This window comes from Pelophylax lessonae, assembly GCF_965119305.1.
Source record: "Pelophylax lessonae genome assembly, chromosome: 11".
Lineage (NCBI taxonomy): Eukaryota > Metazoa > Chordata > Amphibia > Anura > Ranidae > Pelophylax > Pelophylax lessonae.
Window position 1 is genome coordinate 225,006,731 of NC_138778.1, and position 16,346 is coordinate 225,023,076.

Genomic DNA, 16,346 nt, shown 5'->3' on the forward strand with positions numbered 1-16,346 from the left:
ATAGTAAGGGGGAGGGTGGCTGAGTTGATTTTGGAAATGGGGTTTAAAGCCTGTGATATTTTTGCTTTAATTTGCCCGGTGGGGAGTTATGAATTTGATTTATCGTTTGTAAAACCTGAAAGTTTGGATCTCTTCTGGGAGAGATTTAGGAGGTGCAAGGGCCTTCAGCAGTGGAGAGGTTTGGTGCCAAAGGTAATTTCAAGGCAGCCTTTGATAAAGTCGGTGACCATTCTGGTGCGTAACGAATCCATACCAGAGGCTGATTTATTAGTATGGCTACGCCGATATGGCGAGGTCCTCACTCCACTGCGGAAGGTCCTTGATGAGCATGGGATATGGACAGGGGCCTGGACAGTGTCACTAAAATTGGGGGTGCTGGGCGATGTAGTTCAGCACCTTCCCTGCTCAGCCTTTCTGGGTAGGGATAGGCTGACCATTTTCTACCAAGGTCAGCCTAAGGTGTGTAATAAATGTGGTGATAAAGGCCACTTTGCATCGTCCTGCACCCACAAGAAGTGCTCACTGTGCCAGGATTTAGGCCATTTGGCCAGAGAATGCACCCAGATTCGGTGCAATTTGTGCCAGCAGCTGGGTCATCCATATAGCCAGTGCCCAGAGGCACTGCATAACTTGCCAGGATTGGAGACTGAGCTGCAGAGGCTTGATAAAGAAGATGAAGCAGCTGAAGTTAGAGAGGAAATTGTTGTTGCCCCTCCTGTGTCTGTTGTGTCAGATTCTGTTTCCCCTAGTGATGTGGTCCCTGAGTCTGTCCCTCCTGTGTCTGTTGTGTCAGATTCTGTTTCCCCTAGTGATGTGGTCCCTGAGTCTGTCCCTCCTTTTGTTCCTACATCTACTGTGCGTAGATCCTCCAGACTAGCGGAAGCTGCTGGGGGGGCGGGTATAGTGGATCTTCCCCCTCGGCCTACTCCACCTCCAGTCCCTGTCTCTCGACACCGCAAACGCGGCCAAGAGGGTGCAGGGGTGCTGGATGGTGGTGGGGTCGATGGGGTTGAGGGAGGGGTGTCCATGTCCCATGTCTCACCCTCTGTTGTGGAGGATTCGGATGATGAGGGGTGGGAGAGGACAAAGAGGAAGAAAAAGAAGAAGAGGAAGACCAGTAAAGCGGTCATTTCTTCCTTACAGTTAGAGCCAGGAGGGGTTCCTCTTGGCAACACATTTTCGGTTTTATCAGGGGAGGAGTTAGTATCTGATTTATCTACTTCTTTATCATCTATGGATGAGGGGGAGTCACATAGTGTAAAGAGAGCTGTTTCGGGTGATGAGAGTGTGGTGGAGGTTAAGAAACGACTACCCCAATCATCCTGATGGCAGTGCCCGCTCTGATAAAGGTGGCGACCATTAATGTCGCCAGCGTGAAATCTGCAAGAGCTCGTGATATTGCCTTATTTTTGCTCAGTGAGTTTGATGCTGAGATTTTATTTTTGCAAGAGACCTGGCTCAATACTTTGGCCGATGTCCATCTAGCAAAAAGGGAGTGGAGATGCGGTCCCTCCTTTTGGTCTCTTGCGGCTGAGCCTTGCAGCGGAGTAGCGGTTCTTTTTAAAACCGATATGGTAACGTGCCGGCGGATAATTGAGGTAGAAATGGGGAGATGCATGGTCTTAGACGTCTCTGTTAGGGGGCAGGACCTGCGCCTGATCAATATCTATGGACCGCAGTCAAAATGGGACAGGAAATGCCTCCTCACAAAGATCAAGCCCTTCCTTTTTACATCCCAGCAGGTTGTCTTTGGAGGTGACTTTAACACCATAATTAGGCCTGAAGACAGGAGGGTCTCCATAGACAGGCTGGGTTATGATAGCGTTTTTCTTAGAGATATGGTTAGACAAGCAGGCCTGGTAGATGTGCACATTAAGCACTGCCCTGGCAGCACGGGATTCACATTTCAGAGAGGGAATAGTCAGAGTAGGATAGATAGGTTTTTTTTAAAGGAGAACTCTGCTTTCTCGGCTCCTGAGTTGAGGGCGGTGGAGTTCTCTGACCACTGTATGCTGTCTGTGACTCTGAATGCCTCGGACACTCCACCCAGGGGAAGGGGTACCTGGAAACTGAATTCGGCTCTCCTGGAAGATGTAGAGGTAAGACAATCCTTTGAGGATTTTTTTCAGGCACAGGTTTCTATTCTGGACTTTTGCAGCAGTAAGTCAGAGTGGTGGGAGCTTGTGAAACAAAGGGCGATTGGACTTTTCAAGACCATAAGTAAGAAGAAGCAGCTTGGTATGTATATTGCCTACCAGCATTTGCGGAGGAAACTTGATCGTCTTGTCTCGTATGGAGGAGATCCAGGGGAGATCTCGGAGGTAAAGCTTCTTCTTAGGAAGTGTCAATACGACCGGCATGCCTCCTTGGTTCTGGAGAGAGATTATGGGAAATATCACTCGCCTGATCCTTACCAGAACTGTAAGCAAGGCATAGCAGTTAAGACGGTCATAGGTCTGAGGGATAGTACGGGTTCCCTGGTGAAGTCCAGATCAGGGATCCTGGAGATCTTCAGGTCATATTACGCAGACCTTCTGGGAAGAAAGGACCTTAGTCGGGACAGGATAGAAAGCTTTCTGGATTCTACTCCAGGATTGGGAAATGATACATTGCCTTTGATGGATTTGACAGAACCAATTTCAGCGGATGAGGTAGTTCGTGCTATAGAGAAGCTGGCTACCAAAAAATCGCCTGGGCCAGATGGGTTGACAGCTGAATTTTACAAGTGTTTTAAGTCCATTCTGGCTCCCTTTTTAGCGGAGGTTTATAACAGCTGTTTAGAAGAGGGTTCTCTCCCTCCCTCCATGAGGCAATCCGCTGTGATTCTTCTGTCAAAAGGTAAAGACCCCTCAATAATTGAGAACTGGCGCCCCATCAGTCTTCTCAATGTTGATAGAAAGATCTTGGCGAAGATTCTTTTTTGGCGCTTGTCGTCAGTAGCAGGCGATTTGTTGTCCAATCATCAGCACTGCTCGGTCCAGGGCAGAAGTACCTTTTCAGCAATTTTAGCTGTCCGGGAGGCTTTGGAGCGATGCAGGGCTGCTGGATGGAGAAAGTACTTGCTGGCATTGGATCAGGCGAAGGCTTTTGATCGAGTCAATCATGAGTACCTGTATTTGCTACTTCGTAGATACGGCCTGCAGGGGAGGTTTATTGATTGGCTGAAAACATTATATAAAGGGGCTGAGAGCTTCCCACTTGTTAATGGTTGGGTTGGACGGCCTTTTGAGGTTGGCTCTGGTGTGCGCCAGGGGTGTCCTTTGAGCCCCCTGCTATATGTATTCGCAATCGACCCCTTCATAAGAAGGTTAGAGAGTGGATCGTTGTGTGGGGTGCCTTTGGGCATTGCTGGTGTGCCGCCTTTGAAGGTCGTGGCCTATGCCGATGATGTGTCTGTTATTGTCTCTGGGATGGAGGAGGCGCAGGAGGTGGTCTCTGTGATAGAGCAGTACACTGAGGCTTCTGGCTCTAAAATCAATCATGAAAAGAGTGAAGTTTTCTGGATGGGTGAGGAGGGTGAAAGCTTCGAACTTCCGGATGCCTTCCCAGAGCCCCAGCAGGAAATTAAAGTGTTGGGCATCAAATTTGGTCCTGGTGACTATGGTCATCGAAATTGGGAAAGCAGGTTGTTGAATGCCAATGCCAAGGTGGCAAGCTGGAAGAAATGGAAACTTTCCTTGAGGGAAAGGGTTGACTTGATTAAAACTTACCTGATCCCAATCTTTTTATATGTCAGCTTTGTCTGTATCTTGCCGGAATCTCTCTATGCAAGGGTGTACAGCTGCTTTTTCCAACTGTTATGGGGAAATAGGCTGAACCTGATCAAACGCAATGTAACTTACCTGTCCAGGCGGGAGGGTGGTCTAGGAATGGTCAACCCTATAGTTTTCTTTTCTCTGCTTTTTTTAAAGTATAATCTTGGTAATATGTTAGCAGAGACCCCGCCGGGATGGGTGGGTATTTTTCAATCTTGGTTTAGGCCTTTTCTGCGATGCTGGGAAGATGGCGGGCCAGTGAAAAGTCTGAGAGTCCGACATGGCAAGCTTCCGGCTTATGTTGCCCCGTGTCTGAAAATACTTAGGCAGTGGCAGGTGACAGTGGGGGATATCAAGTCCCTCCCCAGAAAGCTTCTGGAGAAGAGGATTTTGGGCTCTGCTTTCAGTGTGTCGCTGACCTTAAGGGATTGCCCAGGCCCCGTAATGAGGGAGGGGTTGCGTTTAATTAACTTAGGAAGAATCCCTTTGAAGTTTAGGGATCAAGCCTGGCTCGCTTTCCATGGAAGGCTCTATGTGAGAGGGAACCTGAAGCATCGCCCTGTGGATGATCGGGATTGTCCTAGAGCGGAGTGTGTTGGTAAAGTGGAGTCTATGGACCACTTTTTGCTCCAGTGTCCCTTTAACATAGAGGTGTATAAAAGGGTGGGGAGGGCTCTAGGCATCCCCTTTCTCTATCGCATGAGTTATGCGGAGTGGGTGTACGGGGTATTCCCGACTCGCTGGGATTTTGATTTGGATACACTTTTTCTAGTTAGTATAGTTGTCCGTTACTTCACGTGGAATGCACGGTGCCAGATTACCCTGCGGAAGAAAGTCCTCCCTGTCGAGGTGGTGGTGTACGATATTCTGGGTGAGGTTGGGAAGATTCGGGGTCTTGAGAAGGGCAGGGAGCCTCGAGCGGTCTGGATAAGGGCGTGGAGGAATATCAGACCTGCTTTTGGTGAACTGTCCATCTCTGGGTGAAAAGCTTTTTTCCTATGCTATTTCTTTCACGCCCTTAGCTTTTGTTAGTTAATATCTTCATTTTTGAAGAAGGGCTGCATGCATAATGGGAGTGGTTTTGTTTCTTGACCTCGCAGGTTTGATGTCTGGTGTGGTGGTGTGAGTCTTATTAAGATAATTTTTTTCCGGTAATGATGTGCTTCATGATGTGAGTTTTGTTTTTGCTGTAAAGGCAGTCTTTATTTGAGAGCAGAATTTGCTATGTATTTTTTTTCCCCCCTTTTCATGTAAATATGTATATATTTATTTATGTATATTGATTTTATGCTTATTGATTGCAAGACTTTTAATAAACAAAATTGGGAAGAAAGTTTCTTACATTGTTGGAAAAATGCTGCTTACATTGGTGATCAGTGAGAAGAATGCTCCTTACATTGGTGGTCAGTGCGAAGAATGCTCCTTACCTTGGTGGTCAGTGGATAGATTGTCCCTTTCATTGGAGGTCAGTGGGAAGAATGTTCCATACATTTGGAGGGCAGTGGGAAGAAAGTTTCTTACATTGGTGGTCAGTGAGAAGAATGCCCCTTCATTGGGGGTATGTAAGAAGAATGCCCCTTACCTTGGTAGTCAGTGAGAAGAATGCCCCTTACCTTGGTAGTCAGTGAGAAGAATGGCCCTTACCTTGGTAGTCAGTGGGAAGAATGGCCCTTACCTTGGTAGTCAGTGGGAAGAATGTCCCTTACCTTGGTAGTCAGTGGGAAGAATGGCCCTTACCTTGGAGGTCAGTGGAAATAAAGTTTCTGGTCAGTGCAAAGAATGCTCCTTACATTGGTGGCCAGTGGAAAGAATGTCCCTTACCTTGGTAGTCAGTGAATAGAATGTCCCTTACATTGGTGGCCAGTGGGAAGAATGCCCCTTACGTTGGTGGTCAGCAGGAATGATGCCCCTTTATCACTGAAGTATCTGGTGGTCGGAATGCCACCCTTACAGACAGCCAAAAAGATGATTGGTGGCTCTGCCAGGTAGCGTTAGCCCTGGTCCTGGCATCATCAAATGGAAGGACAATTAACCACAATTCAAGGAACCCCTAGTAACTTCTGGAGGAACCCTGGTTGAGAATGGCTGATCCAGGCTATGTAAAGTCTATATACCATTATGTCTTTTTTGATTGCCATTTGAACCATACAGTATGGTTCTTTCTTAATCTAAAAAAAATCCTAAATTGTCTGTAAATCCAAAATGCAGTTTTTAGGTGCAGTGTGGAAGGATTAGAACCCCTGTCAGGTATTCATTGATGTCTGTGTCCCCACCAGAGAAATTCAGCCTCGGTCCTTGTCACTATTGTCACTCCATGCAAAATGGAAAAAAGGAAAAATGTTGGGTATTTGTTAATTCATGCTTGCCCTTTAGTAAACTGTTTCTTTAGCTGTGCCTGGAATGTCTTGTAATTATTTATTTGTTCTTGACATCTGCATCCACATCGCTCCGCTGTAAATATTTTCAGCACCGCTAAAGTATTCTAAAAAAAATGTAAACTCGCCATAACTGGTACTTTATATGGAATCGGAATTTCAACTCTGTTGTTGTTTAGGATTTTTTTTTTTTTTTTTTTGCACTTTGTAAAATCAGAAACAAATGTTCCTTGGGGTAGATGTTGCTGTAACTTGTTCGGGGCTGCAGAGAGGTCCTGGCCAAGATCCGCCTGGTTCATGCACAGCCCGCGCAGGGTTTGGCGCTAGGTCCCCCCACCCCCCTGCCCCGAATCTTTCATCTCTTGTACGATGTCTTTCCAAGCTGTGCAGGCCGGAGCTGGCAGACAGTCAGCTGCAATAACCTGGATATCACGATTTAATATAATTGTTCCTCCGATAGGACAAATGACTTTATCACACTTGTGGCTTTCCTGTCTGTCTCGCCGCTTTCCACATTCGATAGCCATGATGGATGTCTGCGGCAAGACTCCGGCTACATGGACTATAAAGGGGAACCATAGCTTGTTGTCAATGTGTATGATATGCTTAACATCTCCCAACTTGGGTTCCCTGAATCCCTTAAGTTCCTCCAGAGGTTGCTCGGGGTTCCTTAAAGCGGAGTTCCACCCAAAAGTGGAACTTCCGCTTTAAATAGTCCTAACCCACTGACATGCCACATTTGGCATGTCAATTTTTTGGGGGGGGGGGAGCGGGTACCACGGCGCCCTGAGCGGAAGTTCTCCTCTCCCCCTCCCTCCCTGCAATCTTCTGGGACATGTCAGAGGTCCCAGAAGATTGCCGGCCAATCACGACGCATAGCGCAACTTGCGCATGCGCAGTGCGTACCCGGCTGTGAAGCCGCAAACTGTCACAGCCGGGTGCCCACATCAGTGATGCCGGCGCCGCAGAGCAGAGAGGGAGAAGACGGCGCATCGCTGGACCGTGGGACAGGTGAGTGTGCGGTTAGGCTGGAACTCCGCTTTAACCAATTCTGGACCGGAAGAATTTGCCCCCTTAATGACAAGGCCATATTTTGCGATTCGGCACTGCGTTACTTTAACAGACAATTGCGCGGTCGTACGACGCTCTACCTAAAAAAAAAAAAAAATTGATGTCCTTTTTTCCCCACAAATAGAGATTTCTTTTGGTGGTATTTGATCACCTCTACGATTTTTTATTTTTTGCGCTATAAACAAAAAAAAGCACAATTCTGAAAAAAAAAAAAACTATATTTTTCACATTCTGCTATATAACATTCCTTATATATATATAAAAAAATGTAAAAATCTAAACGTTTTAACATTTTAGGCCAATTTGTTTTCTGCTACATATTTTTGGTAAAAAAAATCGCAATAAACGTATTTTGATCGGTTTGCGCAAAAGTTATCGCGTCTGCTAACTACGGGAAAGATTTATGTAATTTTTAGTGTTTTTTTTTTTACTATTAATGGCGGCAATCTGCGATTTTTAGCGGGACTGCGACATTGTGGCGGACAGATCGGACCCCTAACTGACATTTTTGACACTTTTGGGGGGAACCAGTGACATTACTACAGTAATCAGTGCTAAAAATATTCACTGTTACTGTAATAATGACATTGGCAGGGAAGGGGGTTAACCCAGGGGTGATCAAGGAGTTAAATGTGAGCCTAGGGAAGTGATTCTAACTGTAAGGGGGCGGAGCTTTTGAAATGACCATAGAGACATGTGTTCCTATATAGAAGGATCACGGCGCTCTGTGATCATTCCAGAGAGAAGAATGGTCAGCTGTGTTTACAACAGCTGACCGTTCTTCTCTCTCAGCGGGGAGCGAGCGCTGGTGCCAGGCTTCAGTCGGGGCCACATGCCCCATGCATCGGAGTCCCCGCTGCCCTACGCCGGTTCGCGCAGGAGGGGCTGCCTGCCGCAGTATAACTTTCCCTCCTTCTAAATCACTTTGTGTCTCCTCCCCCTACCCACCTCTGAGCATTGATCCTTGGTTCCCCCCCTACCCACCTCCAAGCACCGACCCTTGGTTCCGCCCCTACCCACCTCCAAGCACTGACCCTTGGTTCCACCCCTACCCACCTCTGAGTACTGACCAATGGTTCCACCCTACCCACCTCTGAGCACCGACCCTTGGTTCCACCCCCACTCACCTCTGATCACCGACCCTTGGTTCCGCCCCTACCCACCTCTGAGCACCAATCCTTGGTTACGCCCCTACCCACCTTTGAGCACCAACACTTGGTTCCACCCCCTACCCAGCTCCCAGCATGGCCCCTTTTAGTGAATATAGAGCCAAGTATAGTTTTGTAGTGCTAACTAATTTGTATGAAATTTGGTAATGTTAACAAGAAAAGCAATAAAATAGATCCCACGCAGCCAGCATCAATAGATTCGCCAGCAGCCAGCAACAGTTGACCCCTCCCTAAACAGTAGATCCCTTCCAGAAACAGTTGCCCTCCTCCTCCCCAGTAACAAAAGATCCCCTTCCAGCAACAATATACTGCCACGCATAAATAGATCACCTCCAGCAACAATAGATAACTCCAGCAGCCAGCATCAATAGACTCTCCAGCAGCCAGAATCAAAAGACTCTCCAGCAACCAGCATCAATAGACTCTGCAGCAACCAGCATCAATAGACTCTCCAGCAGCCAGCATCAATAGACTCTCCAGCAATCAGCATCAATAGACTCTCCAGCAACCAGCATCAATAGACTCTCCAGCAACCAGCATCAATAGACTCTCCAGCAGCCAGCATCAATAGACTCTCCAGCAGCCAGCATCAATAGACTCTCCAGCAGCCAGCATCAATAGACTCTCCAGCAGCCAGCATAAATAGACTATCCAGCAGCCAGCATCAATAGGCTCTCCAGTAGCCAGCATCAATAGACTCTAGCAGCCAGTATCAATAGACTCTCCAGCAGCCAGTATCAATAGACTATCTAGCAGCTGGCATCAATAGACTCTCCAGCAGCCAGCATCAATAGACTCGCCAGCAGCCAGCATCAATAGACTCGCCAGCAGCCAGCATCAATAGACTCTACAGCAGCCAGCATCAATAGACTCTCCAGCAGCCACCATCAATAGACTCTCCAGCAGCCGGCATCAATAGACTCGCCAGCAGCCAGCATCAATAGACTCTACAGCAGCCAGCATCAATAGACTCTCCAGCAGCCACCATCAATAGACTCTACAGCAGCCAGCATCAATAGACTCTCCAGCAGCCAGCATCAATACTCTCCAGCAGCCAGCATTAATATATTCTCTAGCAGCCAGCAACAGTTTATCCCTCCATAAACAGTAGATCACTTCCAGCAACAATTAACCCCCACATTTTTTTTTGATAGGTTATACCCATACCAAAGAATCATGGGGGGTGGGGAAGGATGGTTCCAGCAGCATACATCCTGTGATTGACAGCCTTAGTTGGGCATGTTTCCCTATGATACTGTGTAAAAGGGGGTGTATCCATCCCCTCCACTCAGGTATCAGATTACATTCAGCTTTCTGCTCTATGCTGTGCAGTGTGTGGCATCAGATCCCAAACTCTTGCCTCCTGGAGCGGAGAAATGATGTGTAAATTGTGGATTTTGAACAGCTGTAGAGGAGAGAGGGCTGCAGATAAACAGGTGCAACTTGTAGGAGGATTTGTTTCATCTCTGTGTATCACCTGAGGCCAGTAACTTCATGGGGTATATGTGAGGGTTTACAATCACATTCATGGTGCCTGCAAAGTTTTGGGGCCAGTGCTATTTGGTAGAGTCAGGGGAATGACGCTATGTTTTAGCTATTAGTAAGAGGGCATTCTGACCATCACTATAAAGGGGAACTTTTTTACCACTGACCACCAATGGAAGGGACAATTTTCACACTGATCCCCTGTGCATTGGTTTTACCAGGGGTTCCATGAGACCTGAAAATACCAGTTTTTATTGCTGTCTGTGTCCCCGTTAGGGAGATTCCTCCTCTCTATTTGTCCTGTTTACCATTATTGAAAGTGAAAGTAATAGAAAATCCCAAATGTTGGGTTGTCCCCAGAAAAGTAAAAGAGGGAAAATCTTTCAATGGGGACACTAGTTCTGGTGACCTGGGGGGTCCCCAAGAGATTCCCTTAATTGCAAGGAATTTCCTCTTACTTCCTGTTTGGCTATGGGACAGGAAGTGAAGGGAAATCCCCGCAATGAGACACAGATGGTGCAAAAAAAAATAAAAAATCTGACAGGGGTTATAACCCTCCCTTACTCTATCCAAAATGTAAAAAAAAAAAAAAAAGTTTTGCCTTTAGTTCTACTTTAACCACTTGCCGACAAGCCGCCGCACATATACTGCGGGAGGTCGGATCTATTACGCGAAATGATGTACCTGTATTGGCCAGACACGTTGGCCGTACGTGTCTGGCCAATCAGCGGGTCCGGCAGAAGCAATGTCTTCCGGCCACCTGTGTTCGCATATGTAAACAAGGCAGACCGCCGTTCTGTCACAGATGAACATAGGGATCTCTGTGTTCATCTAGTGAGTCGATCCCCCACACAGTTGGAAAGCACTCCCTAGGGACACACTTAACCCTTTGATCGCCCCTGGTGTTAACTCCTTCCCTGCCAGTGTCATTAGCAAAGTGACAGTGCATATTTTTAGCACTGATCACTGTATTGGTGTCACTGCCCCCCCCCCCCCCCAAAAGTGTCAAAAAGTGTCAGGGGTCCGATTTGTCTGCCGCAATGTCGCAGTCCCGCTTAAAATCGCTGATCGCCGCCATTACTAGTAAAAAAAAAGAAATAAATAAAAATGCCATAAATATTTCCCCTAGTTTGTAGACGCGATAACTTTTGCGCAAACCAATCAATGTACACTTATTGGGATTTTCTATACCAAAAATATGTAGCAGAATACAAATTGGCCTAAAAGTATGAAAAATGTATTTTTAATTTTTTTATTGGATGTTTTATAGTAAAAAAATATTGTTTTTTTTTTTTTTTTTTTTTCAGAATTGTGGCTATTTTTTAGTTTATAGCGCAAAAAATAAAAACCGCAGAGGTGATCAAATACCACCAAAGGAAAGCTCTGTTTGTGGGGAAAAAACGACATCAATTTTATATGGGTACAGCATCGCACGACCGCGCAATTGTCAGTTAAAGCAACTCAGTGCCGTATCGCAAAAAAAAATGGCCTGGTCATTAAGGGGGGCAAATCCTTCCGATCCAGAAGTGGTTAAAGTGCCTACAGTCACTTTATCTGGTCTCCCCGGGAGCCTGCATTCACTATATCTGATCTCCCCAGGACTCTGCATTCACTATATCTGGTCCCCCCAGGACTCTGCATTCACTATATCTGATCTCCCCAGGACTCTGCATTCACTATATCTGGTCCCCCCAGGACTCTGCATTCACTATGGCTGATCTCCCCAGGACTCTGCATTCACTATATCTGATCTCCCCAGGACTCTGCATTCACTATATCTGATCTCCCCAGGACTCTGCATTCACTATATCTGCTCTCCCCAGGACTCTGCATTCACTATATCTGGTCTCCCCAGGAGCCTGCATTCACTATATCTGATCTCCCCAGGACTCTGCATTCACTATATCTGCTCTCCCCCAGTACACAGAACATGGAAATGCAATTATTTTAGTAAATATAAATTGCTAAATACCTTTTCTCATCAGTAAGGATATAGCAGTCTTGTGACTTCTATCAGTGTCTGGTTAAGGCTTGTAGGAGGAGTTTTCATTCTACTCTGACTGTCCTATGAGGCTGCAGGACCCCGGAACCTCTGTCTGGACAGTGCTGATTCCATGTACTCTCCCTAGAAAAAAAACAAAAAAACCTCTAGCAATGCACACCAAACTGAGCATGTGTAGAGTGCCTCCAGGGCTCTGTACTATCAGGAGATGGATTGGGGACAGTGGGAGAAAGGGAGGATCAGAGAAGACAGGATCAAACAGCCTTTCTAAACTATGTAGAAAATTAACCCCTTAGGTTCCACTGTAAGTATAACAAGCATGCTTTACTGCAAATACAGAATGATTTTACTGTTGGGGGCTTAGTAACACTTAACAATTATACTGTTGCATATTATGGCAATTTAGGAATATATTTATGACTATAAGTGCAATATAGCAGTCCTGTCAGTGAAGGAGAGGTGACTGGGGAAAAGCTTTCTTCTGCCTGCAGCAGACTGATGATATCGTCTCAGCCCAGAAAAACGAACTGATTGATATTCAAGGTTTACTAATAAAAGGGGGAGATTTTCTAAAAAAAAATATATATTGTTACTGTTTTTTACTGACAGGTTCACTTTAAGGCTCGATTCACACCTATGCATGTTGCTTTTGAGGGTTTCAGCGGTGCTCTTTGCTGTGCTTTCCCTGTTTTCAGACACGCGTCTTTGATGCGTTTTTGCCTTTGTGATTTTTTATTTGGCCAATTTGTTGTTGGGCAGATTAAATAATGCAAAACGCAAAACACGTCAAAACCGCACTACGTGCTTTACTGCTGATTCTCCATTGAAGTCTGTTGAAGCAAAAAAGCACCTTTGTGGCGTTTAAAAAATCCCTGATCCATGCATTGATGTGAACGTGTTCCATAGGAACCCATGTTAACCTCTTGATGCCCATGCTATAGCCGAAAGATGGCTACAGCGCGGGCCTAAATTGGTGGGAGGGTGTCCATGTCTGTCCTCCCGTGCATGTGCTGCCTGTGCGCTCCCTGCGGGGTACGGGCAGCGCGCTCTGTATGTAGCGAGTCCATGATACTCGGCTGATAACAGATCGAAGTAGGGGCCAATCCTGGCTCTTTACCACGTGATCAGCTGGCAGCCAATGAAATCTGATCAGGTGAGGTAAACAGAAGCCGGTCATCTGCTTTTTTTTTTTCCCCTCAAAAAAAAAAGCTGATTATCGGCTTGTGTAAACGGGACATCAGTCCCGCACAGGGATGCTCACTGCTGCTAAACAGTGCCCACCAGTGCCACCTACCAGTGCATATCAGTACTGCTAAGCAGTGCCCACCAGTGCCACCAACCAGTGCTAATCAGTACTGCTAAGCAGGGCCCACCAGTGCCACCTACCAGTGCATATCAGTATTGCTAAGCAGTGCCCACCAGTGCCACCTACCAGTGCTAATCAGTACTGCTAAGCAGTGCCCACCAGTGCCACCTACCAGTGCTAATCAGTACTGCTGAGCAGTGCCAGCCACCTACCAGTGCCACCTATCAGTGCCCATCAGTGCTGCCAATCAGTGCCACCTATCAGTGCTGCCTTTCAGTGCCACTTAGTGCCACCTATCGGTGCCCATCAGTGCCACCTATTGGTGCCCATCAGTGCTACCTATCAGTGTAACCTCATCAGTGCCTCCTGATCAGTCCCCACCAGTGCCGCCTCATCAGTGCCCATCAGTGCCATCTCATCAGTGCCCACCAGTGCAGCCTCATCAGCGTACATCCATGAAGGAGAAAAATGATCAGTTTACAAAATTTTATAACAAACCATGAAAACTGTTTTTTTTTTCAGTGCCACCTATCAGTGCCCATCAGTGCCACCTATAAGTGTAGCCTCATCAGCCTGATCAGCCTGATCAGTGCCCACCAGTGCCGCCTCATCAGTGCCCATCAGTGTAGCCTTATCAGCGCACATCTGTGAAGGAGACAAAATAGGACAAAATTGTATAACAAACTATGAAAACTGTTTTTTTTTTTTCAGTGCCACCTATCAGTGTAGCCTCATCAGTGCCTCCTGATAAGTGGCCCCATCAGTTCCCATCAGTGCCACCTATCAGTGCAGCCTATCAGTGCCCATCAGTGCAGCCTATCAGTGCCCATCAGTGCCACCTATCAGTGCAACCTATCAGTACCCATCAGTGCCGCCTTATCAGCGCACATCCGTGAAGGAGAAAAATTACCTGTTTACAAAATTTTATAACAAATTATGAAAAAAAAATTGTGTTTTTTTGTTTGTTTAGCAAAAAATAAAAAGCCCAGATTAAATACTCCCAAAAGAAAGCTCTATTTGTGTGAAAAAAAATGATAAAAAGCTGAAAATTGGCCTTGGCAGGAAGGGGGTTTAACCCCCTTAATGGTATCCCCGAGCGTGACTCAGGGTGGATTTTTCATGCTAGGATCGGTATCCCTAGTCACGCTCGGGGTGGATGTGCAGAGCCTGCAGCGGGGTTCCTTACCTTCTCCTGGCGATCCAGCGATGATCTCCCATTGCTGTGATCGCCGCCGAGATCCCCGCCGCTCCTCCGTCGGTGTGAGGACTTCCTGGTTCCGTTCCCTGCAGCAGCAATGGTGCATGGGAGCGGAACTAGGGAGGGAAATTCAAACGTTGCACAAAACACAAACACATAAAAAGGAGGTGATACAATGTAATCTGAAATTATATATAATACATTTATATTATATATATATATATATATATATATATATATATATATATATATATATATATATAAAAAATATAAATTTATTATATATAAATTCAGATTACATTGTATCACCTCCTTTTATATATATATATATATATATATATATTATATTATATAATAAAATTATATTATTGATTAGATTATAATTCATGTATTTGTGTTTCAAATGTATCACATCTGGGATGTCTACTAGAGTCTTGTTTTGGTCAGGTTTAAGTCAGTAATTACTAAGAATTGTAGGCCTATAATACATAACGCCAAATTTCCATGCAAAAAATTGTACCGCTTTTGGTACAGAATTCCTGACATAATTATACCGCCAGGGAGGTTAAGTGCCCAGTAAGCAAGTGGTTAAAAATAATGTCCTGCGTTTCTGCAAAAAGCAGGAAATAAATGCGTTAGAGTGACCCGAGCCTAAGGGTAGATTGTTTTGGTACAAAGGGGTGTTTGATGTCCTGGTAACAGTTTGTTCTCTCTTCCTGCAGGAGCCTCCAGGAAGGATGTCGGTGAAGTTGAGGTTCACCTCTCCTAGCGATGGTCTCGCCGCGGTTGGCCGCAGCCGATCCTTTGCCGGCTTTAGCACGTTACAAGTTCGGCAGTCCTCGTAAGTACCAAAGTTCGATCACTAGCCCCCCGCTGTACAGCCGTAAATGTCTTTCATTAGACCTGCAGCTCTGGATCTTATTAGAGCCTTTCCAATGTTCCCTGCAAAGCCGGTGTAGATGGTCACCATCCAGCGTGCCTCTGATTGATAGGCTTCCAGCCCCCGTAAAGTCTCCTTTTCAGATTACTTTAATACTTTTTGTGGTTTCCAGACACTTCTGTGTGACTTCTGTGGCACCTTTACAAGGCTTCCTAAATCTCCGTGCCTCCCAGGGGTCTTTAGAGGAGCCCGGAGATTACCGCCATGGCGTGTTTTACAGGGCAGGTGTACATTGAGCGTCCCCGACAGCCACATAACTCTGGATCTTAGTGAAATGGTTTCTTGATACCCTTTAATTCAGAGTAAGTGCCGCAGTATCGTACAATGGCAGCAGACGCCCTGCAGGAAGCCTGTAAAATCAATCCGTCTGCCGTCTAGTGAATGTTTAGGTATTTGATCTACGAGGAGGGACTTGGAAGCCGGCGGGAGGAATAATGAAATGGATGAGACAAGTCATTGCAAACTTCAGGTAATGGTGTGTAAGATATAAACCAGAGCCTTGTGTGCAGGGACGGGGCAAGCTGGCCGAGGCAATGGACTGCTCTGTGATCTCCTAAACATATGCCTTTATGTGTAAACCTTAACATGTAAGGCCCGTTTCACACTTACATACTTATATACTACATACTTATATACTACTTAGTGAGGTTGAAAAAAGACATCAGTCCACCCAGTTCAACCTATGATGTGTGTGTGTGTGTTTGTTGTTAACCGTACATTGTATACCCCTGTATGTTGTACATTGTATACCCCTGTATGTTGTACATTGTATACCCCTGTATTTTGTACATTGTATACCCCTCTATGTTGTACATTGTATACCCCTCTATGTTGTACATTGTATACCCCTCTATGTTGTGCATTGTATACCCCTGTATGTTGTACATTGTATACCCCTCTATGTTGTACATTGTATACCCCTCTATGTTGTACATTGTATACCCCTGTATGTTGTACATTGTATACCCCTCTATGTTGTGCATTGTATACCCCTCTATGTTGTACATTGTATACCCCTGTATGTTGTACATTGTATACCCCTGTA

The 16,346-nt window shown here is 45.9% G+C and overlaps 2 protein-coding genes across 2 annotated transcripts in view; one reads left to right on the forward strand and one right to left on the reverse strand.

Moving 5' to 3' along the window:
• Positions 1-16,346, reverse strand: part of BCAS4 (breast carcinoma amplified sequence 4) — a 1,047,728-nt gene that overhangs the window by 593,028 nt on the left and 438,354 nt on the right. The gene's annotated exons all lie outside the window — the stretch shown is intronic.
• RIPOR3 (RIPOR family member 3) overlaps positions 1-16,346 on the forward strand; it is a 265,471-nt gene that overhangs the window by 111,563 nt on the left and 137,562 nt on the right. The window contains exon 2 of the mRNA XM_082272182.1: positions 15,084-15,202. Within this exon, the coding sequence (XP_082128308.1) occupies positions 15,099-15,202 (104 nt within the window). The 5' untranslated portion in view covers positions 15,084-15,098. The remainder of the gene's footprint in view (positions 1-15,083; positions 15,203-16,346) is intronic.